The sequence below is a fragment of the Heterocephalus glaber genome, unplaced genomic scaffold (genome assembly GCF_053883595.1).
Source record: "Heterocephalus glaber isolate CG9 unplaced genomic scaffold, H.glaber_assembly_v1.0 deba00000738, whole genome shotgun sequence".
Taxonomy (NCBI): Eukaryota; Metazoa; Chordata; class Mammalia; order Rodentia; family Bathyergidae; genus Heterocephalus; species Heterocephalus glaber.
In genome coordinates, this window is record NW_028258161.1 from 3,710,950 (window position 1) to 3,725,505 (window position 14,556).

General features: G+C 36.1%; 1 protein-coding gene across 33 annotated transcripts in view; it reads left to right on the plus strand.

The window, feature by feature from the left end:
- Dcaf6 (DDB1 and CUL4 associated factor 6) overlaps positions 1 to 14,556 on the plus strand; it is a 144,954-nt gene that overhangs the window by 101,800 nt on the left and 28,598 nt on the right. For all 33 annotated transcript variants that reach the window (XR_015449495.1, XM_087206855.1, XM_087206870.1 and 30 more), the window contains 4 exons: positions 4,199 to 4,316; positions 9,569 to 9,684; positions 10,791 to 10,877; positions 10,953 to 11,265. Coding sequence is in view for 32 of the 33 variants with exons in the window: in XM_087206855.1 (XP_087062981.1) it covers positions 4,199 to 4,316; positions 9,569 to 9,684; positions 10,791 to 10,877; positions 10,953 to 11,265 (634 nt within the window). In the remaining variant the exon portion in view is untranslated. The remainder of the gene's footprint in view (positions 1 to 4,198; positions 4,317 to 9,568; positions 9,685 to 10,790; positions 10,878 to 10,952; positions 11,266 to 14,556) is intronic.

Consider the following 14,556-nt stretch of genomic DNA (forward strand, 5'->3'; position numbering starts at 1 on the left):
TTTCTGGGGAATAACACATCAACAATTGATCTTTCTTAATTAAAATAGTTGTTTAAGCAATCTATTTTCTTCTTTGTGTTGAGATTATTTCTAAGAGTATAGTAAGAACTCATATAAAAGGAAACCTATATATATAACTAGAGAAAAAACTCCAGCTTACCATCAGTATCATCTGTAAAATAAAGATAATCTTTTCTAGATGTGTGTGTGTGTGTGTGTGTGTGTGTGTGTGTGTGTGTGTGTGTGTGTGTGTCTCAGTAAATTGCAGTTACTCTTATGCTGGTGCTTTCTACGTAAAGCCACCTGTGTGTTTAGGTGAAGTTCTTAACCCTGTGATTTTCAAGTAAAGATCTAGTTGTTAGTAAGCAAAATATTTCAGTAATATCTGTATTAATATAAATAAGGCTTTGAAAAAACTGTTGTTAGAATATGTTTGCCGATTCAAATTCTAACAAATAGAACAAGTTAGGTAGAATTGAAATGGTTACAAATATTTGTAAGTAATGTAAAAGTAAGATATTTTAATTGTTTTAGATCTTTAAAGTAGATTTTTTTACACATGTATAGCTTAAAATATGTATCTTAGCACAGACATAATGAATGTGTTCATTATTACCCCAGGGCTCTGTATTCCTGAGAAAATTCAGCCTGATAGGCCACGATCACACAAAGGAGGACTGAACTGGGGAGAGTAGAATGGAAGAAAGTTGGAAAACGAATGTTAGACTTTGGATGTGTTCTCCCATTGATACTGCAGTCGAAGAAACCAAGTTCTACATTGTGTGGTGTTTCTGCTAGAGATGCAGTTTCTTTATCTGCAGGCTATGAGGTAGTCAGACTCAGAGCCTGAGTTTTTGTAACTAATCAAGTCCGTTCTGGGCTTTTTTTTTGCCATTAGCCTTTTCTTTATTCTGCATTCTTTGTCAAGTTGTGTATTAAAATGGACAGAGTAGAGATAGGAAAAAGACTAGAGGTTGAGATGGTACAGTGGTACCTCGGTTCATGAACTTGATTCTTTTCCACAGTTCTGCTTGCAAACCGAGTTGGACAAGTACCAAATCCGATTAATGGTTAGGTTCAATGTTGACCTTATGGAAATTTGATTAGGTTCTCATTTGGTTTGCAACCGGAATCATGGTGAGAACTGAGTTCATGACCCAAGGCACCACTGTAAATACTCTGTAAGGACACCCATGCCCCGCAGTGCTCCAGAGAAACTCAGCAGCTGACGCAGGGGCCGTCCACTCAGTTAAGAGTCCGTTCCATTCTTATGGGGGTGGCCAGTTTTATACAGGCGGATGAGTTAATTTATTAACAACTTAAGTGAAAACATTCTACCTACTATAATCATTTTATGATACTGCCGTATTTACCTGATTCACAATATATACACATTCCTGAGAGATTAAATAACTTTGTAGTAAATGCCCAGGGAAATTTTTAATTGTAATTAATCTTGCTGTGAAAGGGAGAATATATGTTGAAATAAAATGTTTGCTGTTCAGATATTTTAGTAGCTCTTTGTTTTCTCTCTTCCTAGAGTCATAGCATATACATAAATGCCTGTAACTGTCTCTTTCCTCAAAAGGAATGTTTTGATATACCATTTTACTTACAAGACTTCTGATAACTAAGCAACTAAAACCAAAGTAGGCCTAGGAAATTAAATTTCTCACCTGCTTTTGTTTTCTATTCCTTTTTTACTTTCAAGGAAAAACAAATAGTAAAACAGTTTATAAAGTTTTGTGAAAAATAAAAGAACAACCCTTAACTGTGACTCAGTTTCCTTGATCATTCCAGTGTTTAGCCATCTGTCCCCGAAAGACGATAGTGACACAACTTTGGCTGAAGTGGAACAGCACTGTCACAACATACCTAAAAAGTGAAGGCAAATGAATAGAAAACATTTAGTGAAGATGGGCAAAAGTAGGACAGATGTTTTAAAAGTCTCGTTCTTGGTAATTTTAAGTGAAAGATCTATTAATTTAGTAATTTCACCAGAATGCTGTTTGATGAAATAACTTACCCAGAACACTAAATGTCAGATCATTGAAAGTTTGAATGGGTTGCTCATTTATTCCTAGCAGCTGTTTGTGTCAAGGACAGAGTTGTAACTAAGATAGTACAGAAGCAAAGTGATTTTATCGTTTGGGAGGGCAGCTTTGTAATTAATTCTTTTTGGTGAACCTAGGGCCTCTACATGCTAGGTTAGTACCGTGCCACTGAGCTACATCTGCAGCCCCCTCCCCCTCAGCTTTTTTTTGAGACAGAGTCTCACTGTGTAGCCCAGGCTGGCCTCGGACTCACGGCAGTCCTCCTGCCTCAGCATCCTGAGTGCTCGGAATACAGGAGTGCACCAGCACTCCCACCTTCCAGCCCCCAGCTTTGTAATCCATACTATTATTTTTCAAATCTGAACTAATTTTGTAGCATAATATTTCTAAAGGTTTGTTAAGATATAAGAATTTGTGCTTATGAGTTTTATCAGCCTGACCCCTCAGCTCTGCTCTCCTTTCTACTCCAGATGTGTATATATATATTTTTTGTTGTTGTTTAGTTTTTGGTACATGGGATCGAACTCAGGACCTTGTGCTTGCTTGCGAGGCAGGCGGGGAGTGCCACTGAGCTAAATTCCTGGCCCTCCAGATATATATTTAAAATCCTGTTACTTATTCTCTCACAGGATAAAACCTAGAGCAGAGAGACTTGGTGAGATTCTCTTTTAATATGGGCTCCAGCATCTTCAGGAAGAATGATACAAGATATATATAAGTTCTTCGCTGCAGTATAAAGTGAAACTCTTAGAAAATTTGAGTAGGTCTAGGGTGTGTAGCTCAGTGGAAAGCACTTGCCTGTGCCTAGCATGTGCGAGGCCCTGGGTTCCAACCCCAGCACCACCAGAAGGGAGGAAAAAGCCAGATTTTTTTTTGGTTCCAGGAATTGAACTTGGGACCTTGTGCTTGCGAGGCAGGGGCAGAACTACTGAGCTAAATCCCCGGCCCTTGCCAGAATAATTTTGATTTTGTTAAGTTGTAATTGTTTTCATTGTTATTTTTCAAGAGAAAAAGTTTTAATTTAGTACTATAAGTACTAAAATTACATAAATTAAGTACGTAAGTCCTGGAATGAATGTCAAGAAAATTATTATAGGAAATGTTTTCTTCCTGCAAGCAGCTAGCAGAAATGTCACATATTTGACTATGTATCCATTTGTATTCCCTATGTATTTTAATGTCTCCTCAGTCTCTTTTTCATCACAAAATGAAAAAAAATCTAAATCCTTGTTTCATTTTGTCTTTGAATATCCATGTACTTTGGTGGTGGTGGGAGGTGTTATTGAATAGTCCATATAATTTTCTGTAGATTTTACTTTATTTGCCATTTAAAATGCACACATCCCTGTAAGTTGTTATAGTGAAATCGCTTTCCATAATTAGGAAACAAATTCCTTGGAATATTAGTCAAGAGTAGAATCTGGGTATGGTGGCACACGCCTGTGATCCTAGCACTTGGGAGGCTGAGGCAGGAGAATCGCTGAGAGTTCAAGGCCAGCCTGGGCTACATAGTGAGTTCAGGACCAGGCCGAACTACAAAGGGAGACCCTGCCTCAAAAAAAAAAAAAAAAAGAATGGAAGCCAAAGTATACCAAAATATACGATATTGTAATAGTTTTAGAAAACATCAAAGCACAATAAATTCTCTCTCTAGATTACAGGCCACAGTCCCTCCCTAGATGATAAATCTATGAACTTGAGAGAATGAAACACATCAGTGGCATTTGGTTGTAGCAGTTTCTGCTGCACAGCTCCGTGCAGAACCTTGCGTCTTACATCTTGGTGTTTCTGAGGGAGTCAGTGTTAGTTTATTCTTGATGCTCTAGCAACTGAACAGTAAGGATTGCACATTCCATTGAGTAAAGGTACCACTTAAAAATGTATGGCATTGCATGTTAATATTCTTTGATTTCCTAATGACTCTATACGGTTCTCAGTGTATTTGATTTTCCTCTGAATCCTAGGGCATCATGTAGACAGAGCTAGAATTTGGTGCAGTGCTACTTCCAGCTTTAAATGGGAAGCATAGCAGATGAGAAAGAGAACTATGACAAGGACAAACTAATTTATGTTTTATAAATTTTAGGAAATGTGTTTTCACTGGTTTCAGAGACTTTTTCAAATGTTTTAAACACAATTTTCAGATAACAATAATGAAAAGCTGAGCCCTAAACCAGGGACAGGTGAACCAGTTTTAAGTTTGCACTACAGCACAGAAGGAACAACTACAAGCACAATAAAACTGAACTTTACAGATGAATGGTAAGTTAATATTTTCTTAAAAATGTTTTAGCCATTTTGTAGGATTGTACTATATATGCATTTTTAGCACTTTTATCATTTTTATGTTTTATATAATGCATTGTTTTTCAAGTTCTAATGTATTTTAGAATCACTTGGAGAGTTTGCTGAAACACTGAGAATGAACAGTACTCAGTTTGGTTTGGTGTGGAGTCTGGGCATTTGCATTTCTCAAAACTTTGCAGATGATATTGTACATCCTCAGATATTTCTTCTGATAGAAAATACAAAGATAACAGTAGTGATCTATAGCTCATTAGTGCCAAAATTCACGATCTTGTTTCTGTAGACAATATTTGTGGGACTTTTGTTCTAAGTTTTACAATTTAATTTTAGTCATACAGAATATATTCTCTACTCTTCTCTGGGTTTGCTGGATTTAACTTTATAGTAAATATTCCTGTTACTACTTAGTCTGAATAAATATTATTTTTCTGGTCTATCAAGTACATATGCTATAGATTAGTTAACCATTTCCCTGTAGTTGAGTAGTGAATTTACCTTTTATTTTTTTAACCCAGTAGGACTGTAGAGCTATTTTTCCAGAAATGAATTGTATCTAGATCAAATGATACTACCAAATTGTCTTCAGAAAGCCCTTCTCATTTCATTTATGTCAGCAGTATACAGACAAACATATTTTACTATCTCCAGGCCAACGTTCAGTATATTTAATTATTTTTTATTTATTACAAGTAAAGTTGAACTTTTTCATTTATTTGATGGTTGTATACATTCTTGTATGATATTTGATTATATTTATTGCTCATTAATTGAGTTGAGTCTTAAATGTTTTTAAAATTATCAACTGATGTTAAGCTTTCACTCTTTTGCCTTTTGCTGGAGACATTATCAAAACTTTTTTATTTAAATTTGCAAGAGTAGTATACTATTAATTTATCCTTAACTAATATGTTGACCGTATAGTTTGTTTTGTTTGTGGTACTGGGGATTGAACCTAGGGCCGTCGCACTGTTACACCCCTAGCCCTTTTTTTATTTTTCATTTTGAGACGGCCTTGCTACATTGTACAGGCCAGGCTCAAACTTGCCATCCTCCTGCCTCAGCCTCAGAGTGCTGGGATTACAGGCATGTAGGACAATATAGTGTTACTTAATATATAATTATATGTTGATGTATTGTGTGATATATATTAATATATAATTATATTTTATAACCAACATATTACTTACTTGGGACTAATACACTGTATTAATATACACTAACATTATCACGTTAATATAAAATATATTATGTATAAATAATATAGTTTTATGTTAATATATAATTATATGTGATACATGATAACTTTATTTAATTCACTGGTTTCCATTTGTGTTTATGTTTGTGTGTATTTTATATTTAAAATCTCAAGTAGGATTTCAGATATTGGTTACCTTCTTTTTTTTTCTTCTTTTAATTAATATATGTAGATATTAAAGAAAATGTAAAAAAGCACTCCTATAAAAAACAATTTCATAACAAAATAGAGAATTACAATAGTTTAATAGACTGTGTACCATAATCTTAAAAGAATGGCCAAACTGTCAAGTCTGTGTTGCACAGCTGTTGTAGACACTGTAAATGCATCAGTGAAAAAATAGACAAAATAACCTTTGCCCTGCGGGAACTTAAAACCCAGGTGTAGGAGGCAGACAGTTCATATAATAAATAAGTGAACCGTGTGGCATGTTGGGATAAACAGTACTGGGGAAGAACCTGGAACATGTGAGGATGACTAGGAAACCTAAGGAAGCGAAAAGCCTCAGGGAGAAGCGGACATTCGGGAAAACCTGGAAGAGCAGTGAGCTGTTCACTTGTGCAGGGAAAGCGCTCCCAGGCAGAGGAGAGAGCACAGTGCAAAGTCTGTGGAGCAGAAGCAGACCTCCTGTGTTCTGGGGTCTTGAAGACCATTGTAGCTGCCGCGGTGTGACCAAAGGAGGGAATAGCGCAGACAAGGTCGGCCAGGAAAGTGTGGGAGAAGTGTAAAAGGATGAAGTGTGTTTTCAGCTGCTGTGTTGAGAGTGGCATAGGTAGAAATGAGAAGACAGTTGAAATGTTGTGGCAGCAAACAAACTGAGAGTGCCTTGGCTTAGACCAGCATGGGACCAGGAAGGTAGTAAAAAGGGTTTTGCATTCCAGATACATATAAGTTATTTCTTTATGAGCCCCATGTTTGACTTTAAAATTATGACACCCATTGCCCTGTTTCTTGCTACATAATTTGACAGAGGGTTGTCACATTCCTCATTTATGTCTTTTCTGTTTTCATGTGTCTGTACAAAACAGACTGACTTATTACCAAGTATCCCTCCGGAACATTTTTAGGAAGTCATTAATCTCATGCTTCTTTATAAATGCTGCCTTTTCTTCCCTAAAAATTTACCATGAGTTATAGTCTGTCATTCATCCATTTCTTGTTTATCAAAAGATAATTACCATTTTTCTGATTATGAATATAATCAATCTTTATTGTCAAAAATAAAGCATTCTGGGCCAGGGATTTAACTCAGTGGTTCTGCTGCCTGTCTCACAAGCACTAGGTCCCGAGTTAGATCCCTGGTACCAAAAAAAAGCAATCAAAAAGTATGCAGCTTTTTAAAAAAAATCTATTCCAGTATGTAGTCTTGCTCTTAGTTTGAATAAGTTTTGTTTTTTTTTTTGGTACTGAGGATCAAACTCTGGTCCTTGAGCTTGCGAGGCAGGCAGCGGAACCACTGAGCTAAATCCCCAGCCCATTCTTGCTCTTATTTTAGTTTCTGTAGTGACAGAGAGAGGGTATGAAACATACTGTGAGCTTGGATTCAGAACTTGACAAGCGGTGGAGCCTCTCTAAATCCCACTTTTTTTTTTTTTTGAGATGGAGGGATCTCACCATGTTGCCCAGGCTGGCCTTGAACTCAGGATCCTCCAGACTGAGCTTCCTGAGTGGCTGAGACTGCAGGCATAGGCCACAAAGCCTGGCTAAGTTTTCTTACCTGGAAATGGGCATGTTTAGTAGAACCTGTTTATGAAAAGTTTATAGCACTGAGCACATTGACTGGCACATGATATGCCTTAAATAATTGTTAGCTAATAATGATCATCTTTTATAAATTGCCTTTCAAATACTTCCAGTTTTCTGCCGTGGAATTTATCTTTTTCTTATTGACTTATGTGATCTGTTTATTATAGAATTAAATGAGAATAATATCATTTGTCTTACATTTGTTAAAAATATTTTTCCCAGTCTGGTGTTTTTCATTTTGCTTTATGCTGATTTTGCTTTATGGTTTCTGCCTGTGATCTGAAAATAACCTTGTCCTTTCCAGGATTAGGGAGAAAATTTCTTATTTTCCTTTCACATTTTCTATAGTCTTATATCAAAAATTATGTATTTAATACTTTTGGAATATGTTTTTCCATAAACTATGATGTAGAGTTATTAGTTTTCTACATGGCTCCTTTCTCTAAATACTACTTATTAAGCAATCTTTTAACATTTCTCTGTGGTTTAAAATGCCATATTGGGCCAGGGATTTGGCTCAGTGGTGCTGCTGCTTGCCTCGCAAGTGCAAGGTCCCGAGTTTGATCCCTGGTACCAAAAAAAAACCCAAAAAGCCATATTAAGTATGCTAAGTGGATTTAGTTGGATAGTGTGTTTTTTCTACTAGTGGCTCTCTATCCCTACATTAGTACAGTAGTTTCATTATCATAACTAATTATACACTAAGCATTTATGTTACAGCTTTCTCAATGGAAACAAAGAGATTTGTACTTCTCATTAGCATCTCTTTACCAGAATAGGTATTTTCTTCCTAAAAATTTCACCTAGGATAATCGTTTTTTTTTTTTACTTTTTTTATTTTTTATTTTTTTAGGTACTGGGGATCGAACTTGGATCCTTGTGCTTGCGAGGCAGGCGGGGGAACCACTGAGCTAAATCCCCGGCCCTCTTTTTTTTTTTAATTTTTTTTATTTCTTAGGATAATCTTAATGAGATGACAATTCACATTGTTTCATAGCTCACCTGGCATTTTTCTATGAATATGTACTGATGTAGGTGTACATTCCTTTTAAAAATACTTGTACATGTATGCTTTTAAAAATCATATTTACCTCTGCAATTTTTCTGAAAGGTTTTTTGTAAAATCTTGGTTAAAAGTCCATGATAATTTGCATTGTTTATTAAGTCACTGCTGTTTGTCTATAATTAATATTTTAAAGTTTCCTTATCTCTTGTTCCTTTTACTTACTGACATTTATCCTAAATCTAAGGTATTACTGCATTTCTATTAATTTAATGTCAGATTTATATACATTTTCCCCTTTCCTACTTACACATTTCCGATGGTTTGTCACAGAATACTCACTGAAAATTATTTAGGAAGTCTGGTGTGGTGATACACACCTATAATTTCACCACTTGGAAGGTTGAGGCAGGTCTATCACATTCAAGACCAGCCTGGGCTACCATAGCAAGACTTCTCTCAAAATTTTCTTTAAAAAATTTATTTGAATTAGCCTAGTATTCTGCTGTGAAAAGAAGTACTGATGGAACTGTGGCCATCATTGCAGAGGTAGTAAAACTAAAATGGAAAACATTATTTCTTTCTACAAAACTATAATGCTCAGTCAGCTGCCCATATTTGAACAACAAACCAGAACTGGAAGTGACCCACAGCAGGCTGTTCAAAAGACCAAAGAAATAGCCAGGTTTCCTTGAAGTATTAATTTAAAAATAGCCTAAACAACAGTGCCTTATGTGGCAGATAATCAAAGTCTGAAAAAGCATTAGGATTTGAATATTGTGACTCATCTGCAGATAAGACATCAGACAGTGCATGTAATTCATCTCCAGTCCAGCAGAGACCAGGTCTAGGATGTAGCTCAAGAGTAAAGGGCTTGGTTGGTACACTGAGGATTTGTGTTCTGCCCCAGCATCCGTACACACACATAATTATAGCAGAAACGTATAGAAATCCATACTTGATAAAAAGGAGCATCAAAACACTGAAGAAATGGTCCTTTTCTATCTTTAAATCTTTTTAGACTAAGTGTGTTAGAATAGTCATCTTGATAGTTAATGATGTATGCGGTACTTTTAAAATAACATTGTATTTTGTTTGTATTCTGGATTTTCTGTTACACTTCTCCAGTTATAAAATACAACAGATTATTGTAAAAGTTCATTCATTAACTTCTTGGTGGAACCACTTATCTTGTCTTGATAGGAGCAGTACTGCCTCGAGTTCTAGAGGAAATGGAAGCCATTGCAAATCTGAGGATCAGGAGGAATCCTTGGTCCCACAGAGCTCAGTACAAACACTAGAAGGAGACAGTGAGACAAGTAAGATGTTATTTTGCTCATGTCCTTACAAAACTCCAGTGTTGGATGTCCAATTATTTTTCTGTATTTTGTTTGTTTCTTGTTTTTAATTTAATCACTGTAGCCCAGCTATTACATTGGTAAATAGCAGATACAAAGAGGTAGGGACATTAGGCAGTTAGGATGGGGAACACCACACATATTCCATCCCAGCTGTGGACACAGTGAGCAGGATGGGTAGTCATGGGACTGTGTAAGTTGGAAATGTGAATTTGAACCATCTTGCCATTTTATATAGCGGAGTGAAATCCATACCATCTGTCTTGATTCTTCAAAGAGCATACATAGGTGGTTTACAGAGTAAAAGTAAAAGGAGTAAAATCTAAACATAATACAAAAGATTCTGTTGCATATATGAAGTGTCACTTAAGGAATTTTTCAGAACTCTTTCTAGTAGAATATTTTTACATGATCATTAGTCATGTAAATTTTAGTATCTAGTAGAGACTGGGACACAGTGTATGTTTAGTAAGTAATTAATAAATGAAGGAACAGGTGCGTGCTGTTTCTTATTAAATGAATAGGTAGCTGAATATAACAGTTTGAAATTAAATATGTATATGATAACTGTCTGGTAAGCACATGTCCAATTAGGAAGAAAAAAGACCTCCGTGGATCTCTCTGGTAAATTCCAGAGTTAAGTATTATCCATGGCTGGTGCAGAATTGGACAGGCTTTCCCCATTTGTTCATGACAGCCCAGATTGTACCAGATGCATGATAAACAGGCAGAAAAATACTCAGTTTTTGAAGTTTAGAGTTTGGGAATGTTAGAAAAAAAGCAAAATCAAGTAATGTCAGCTGTGAGGGATAATGTCCACACATAAGTTCACGAAAGTTCGGGTAGGGGCAGTGGCCCACGCGTCCTCGACAGGGTCTGTAAATTTTGTGTGCCTTATACTTGGAGGTGTTATATGCGCATTGTGCTAAGATGGGGTCTTACCTGAGTGTCAGTTTTCTGTGACCTGGAAAGAGTTAAGAACCATTTGTCTAAATGGGAGTTGAGGTATTAAGTTGGTGTTTATTTATCCAAAAAAGGAATTTAGTGATAGTTTGGTTTATTTCTAGAAGCTCCTGAAGAATCATTAGAGAATGTGACAAAAGGTCAGGAAGGTACAACTGCAGAAAACCAAGTTCGGGATCACATAGACACAGGTGAGCGGTCTTGTTCTCTTCAAGTGGTTGTCGTCTTTGCGATCAGCTCTTATGTACTACTTTACTTTCTAACAGCACAATTAGATAACCTTGCACCTGAGCCATCAGATCCCACCTCAGGAGAAAGGAGTGCTCTCACTCCGGGTAGCCCTTGCGGAATTCCAGCAGAGCCCACTTTGTCTGAGAGAGCCAAGGAAGCGGAGCCTTCAGCTCAGACGAGCAGTGAGGGCACCACCAGTCCCGAGCCCCAGGCCCAGACAGAAGCCATCAGGCCTTCACCTCATGAGGAGTCATCAGCCCGGGACTCTGTTCTGCAGGACACAGATGACAGCGACGATGACCCCGTCCTGATCCCAGGGGCAAGGTACCGAGCAGCACCTGGGGATAGGTAGGTCCATTTTTTTTTTTTTTGGTACCTATATTTCACAAGGGTTTGTTTCAAATCATGAAAGAAGTTTCTCCATTTTTGACAGTTGCTTTCTCTAGCAGTGTCCCAATCATACAAACCCACAGAAATTTTAAACTGTAAGTTATTTCACATACCACATTCTTTGAGAAAACTGCATTAAGAGAGGAATAAAAAGTCTTTGCTTTCTATCTCTGGCACTGAAGCTTGATACTCAGTTTACAGATCAGGAGAAAGGAATGTTGAGAACAGTCAGTGGGTTATTTATGAAATCAAAGTTATATTTAGTTGTCAGATTGCCCTGTAGATAGTCTAGCCCTTATCAGTCCTCTTTTTGTTTTAATGTTAATTTTTAAAATTTTCCTGTTGGCCCTGGATTAATGTAGTGTGGTAGTAGTTTTCATTTTAAGAACATTATGTTTTTCTGATTTCTAATAAACTTAGTGACTCAATTTAGAAAATGAAAAATTATATCAAATGTTATAGCAGCAATGAAGAATTGAGCTAATATGTTCATACTACTTTTTTATTTTTCATCTTATGTGATGAGGGACATTTTTGCATTCCGTGGTCATAGAAGATTATTTCTATAACTAATGACAATCTAATTTTATCTTTAAAAATCCTGGTTCACATAGGAATGAGGTCTTATTTGGACTGACTCACATATTTATGTATTGAATATACTGCTATTTATAAAATACTCAGTTGACATTCCAGATATAAAATTTCAACTGACATTTCTGTCAACTGAAAAATGATGAGAAGATTAACTTACCCTTTGAAGAATGGCAGTGTTGTATAATGTCAAGAGCATATGGCTTGGGTTTGAATTCTGGTTTTCACTACTAACTAGTTGTGCTTACTCATTTCCAGTGCTTGATGACTCATAAGACTTGGTTATCTAAAATTAGTAAGAATTAAAAGTCAGTGGTAAGGCCTGGCTCACATTGAAAACACTACAATCACTGTTTATTCAGTGTGGCTACTTAGAAAAAAATTACCTCAAAGGGATAAAGCCTGACAGAGGACAAGCAGAATCCTGAACAATACAGCTTGCAAGTCAGTGCAACCACTTTTTCTTAACTATGAAAGAGCAGTCATCTTCCTTGGGTCACATTTGGGAAATGTTTACTTCACCATGGAAATGGTTTTAAATATAAAACAAGTAATCTTTCCCTGTATTTGTATTTAGAGATTAGACAGACATCTTCCTACCTACCACACATTAGTCCTCAGCATTTTTATTATGTATTTTAGACAACTAGAACTTAGTTCCATTTCTTTCCATTGCAGAGGGGAGTCCCTTTAGAATGTCATTGGCATCATTGCTTGCAGAGAAGGTAGCAAGCACATCCCATTTGAAAATCAAACTGATGATTTCCAAAACTGGGTACAAAGCTAGATTCTATAATTAAGTTAGTACATTTATGGCCTTCTACTTATATAAGCAATCATGTTTTTGGTGCTTTTTTTCTTCCTGTATTTAAATAGCAGAACTCAATATCAAAGTCATAATTTTAAACAATTTAAGTATCCAATATCTAATAAAGTATACCATACCATTTTTATGTTCATTTGTTTAAGAATTAACATTTTAACGGACATGCAAAAACTCATAATTATGTAGCAGCTTCTGTTCAAGCTAATTTTACTTTGTGTCAGGCTTGCTATATGGCTGTGAAACTAAGGTGCTAAGCAGGGTTTTTGCATACTCTAGACCTGAGGAATTTTCCCTTTTTTTTGGTACCAGGGATTGAGCTCAGGACCTTGCACTTTTGAGGCAGGTGGTGGAACCACTGAGCTAAATCCCGGCCTGAGTTTTCCTTTTTAAGCACAATAATACAACATCAGTGAGAAAAGGAGGATTTTAGGGGTGAGTGGACCTAAAGAATCTAAAGCATATATCTTTCTATAGAACTTTATGACTTACTTATCATGTTGATATTACTTAGACGATTTACATGTTGTAGGCTTTCTCCTTGGATGTCCCACAAAGTCAGTGCCTGATGGCTTCACCAACCCAGGAAACCCAGGTGCTGACTAAAGACTAGCCTAGCAATCTTTAGGAGATTGATAATTTTGGAAAACAGCCTGGAAGTGACCCTACTGAAGTTCATGCACAAACTCTTAAATTCATTTTCTCTTGGTTAGATCCAGATTTGAAACTACCCAGGGTCCATATTTGCTTCCTTACCTTCCTAAAAATTAATTTATTTAATATTATGTCTTCTCAGTTTGGATATTTGGCTTTAGTTGGTCCTCTATATTACTTTGTTTTATAGCCTTCAAGAAACTGAATAATTTATTGAAGAAAACAAATGTATGAGCCATTTAAAACATGCAAAAGAAATATGAAATTTTAAATATGATATTTAAAGAAGAAATTAAATGACACACACACATGCTGAGGTTGTGCTAATGTGATGAACCATTTCACAGTTATATCAGTTGTCTTTTGAGATTTGTATTATTCTTTCCTAGCTCTTTACTAGAAATTTGTCAGGGGTGGAAAATCTTTCTCTGACTTTGTACTTCCAAATTCCTTAGCACCATCTTGATTTAATTAGAACTACCTATATCAAGCACACTTTTAATATTTCTGCACTTTTCTAAGAGCAGTTCATCTATATATAAACGGGCAGTTTATGTCACTTCTAAATTTGGAGGGTATGTTGACTTTTGTCCTAAAGAGAAAGCTTGAAGAGAGTTTGCCTTTTAAGAACATGAAAAAAATTCTGAACTTGTAATTAGGCATATAATTTTGGAGAATTTCTATATCCAGAGAGGTTCTGAAGTTCTGCTGTTAAAAACCCTAATACCTGCACATTAGAATGTAAAGGTACATGTTGCTCATGGATGAGATGCCTGGAAAGCAGTGTGCATGTCTTAGAGGTTTCTCCTTGCTGCCATTAAAGCCCAAAGGGTAGAGAAATGGCCTCAAGTCTAAGTATGGTAAAATATATAGTTAATTAAGAATTCTATACGTAGTGTGTCTCATAATTTTTGTCTCAAATTTAATTTTTCCAAATTTAATCTTTAAAAATGAAACTTTGGTAGCTTATAGATAAGTCATTTTGGGCCGGGGATTTAGCTCAGTTGCGCTGCGCCTGCCTCGGAAGTGCAAGGTCCTGAGTTCAATCCCCGGTACCGCAAAAAAAAATAATAATAATAATAATAAAAGATAAGTCATTATCAAAACAGTTCTGTGCATTGCAGAGTAATGACTTTTTAAAAATATTTACATTCTAATAGTTTGGTTAAGTAAAGGTG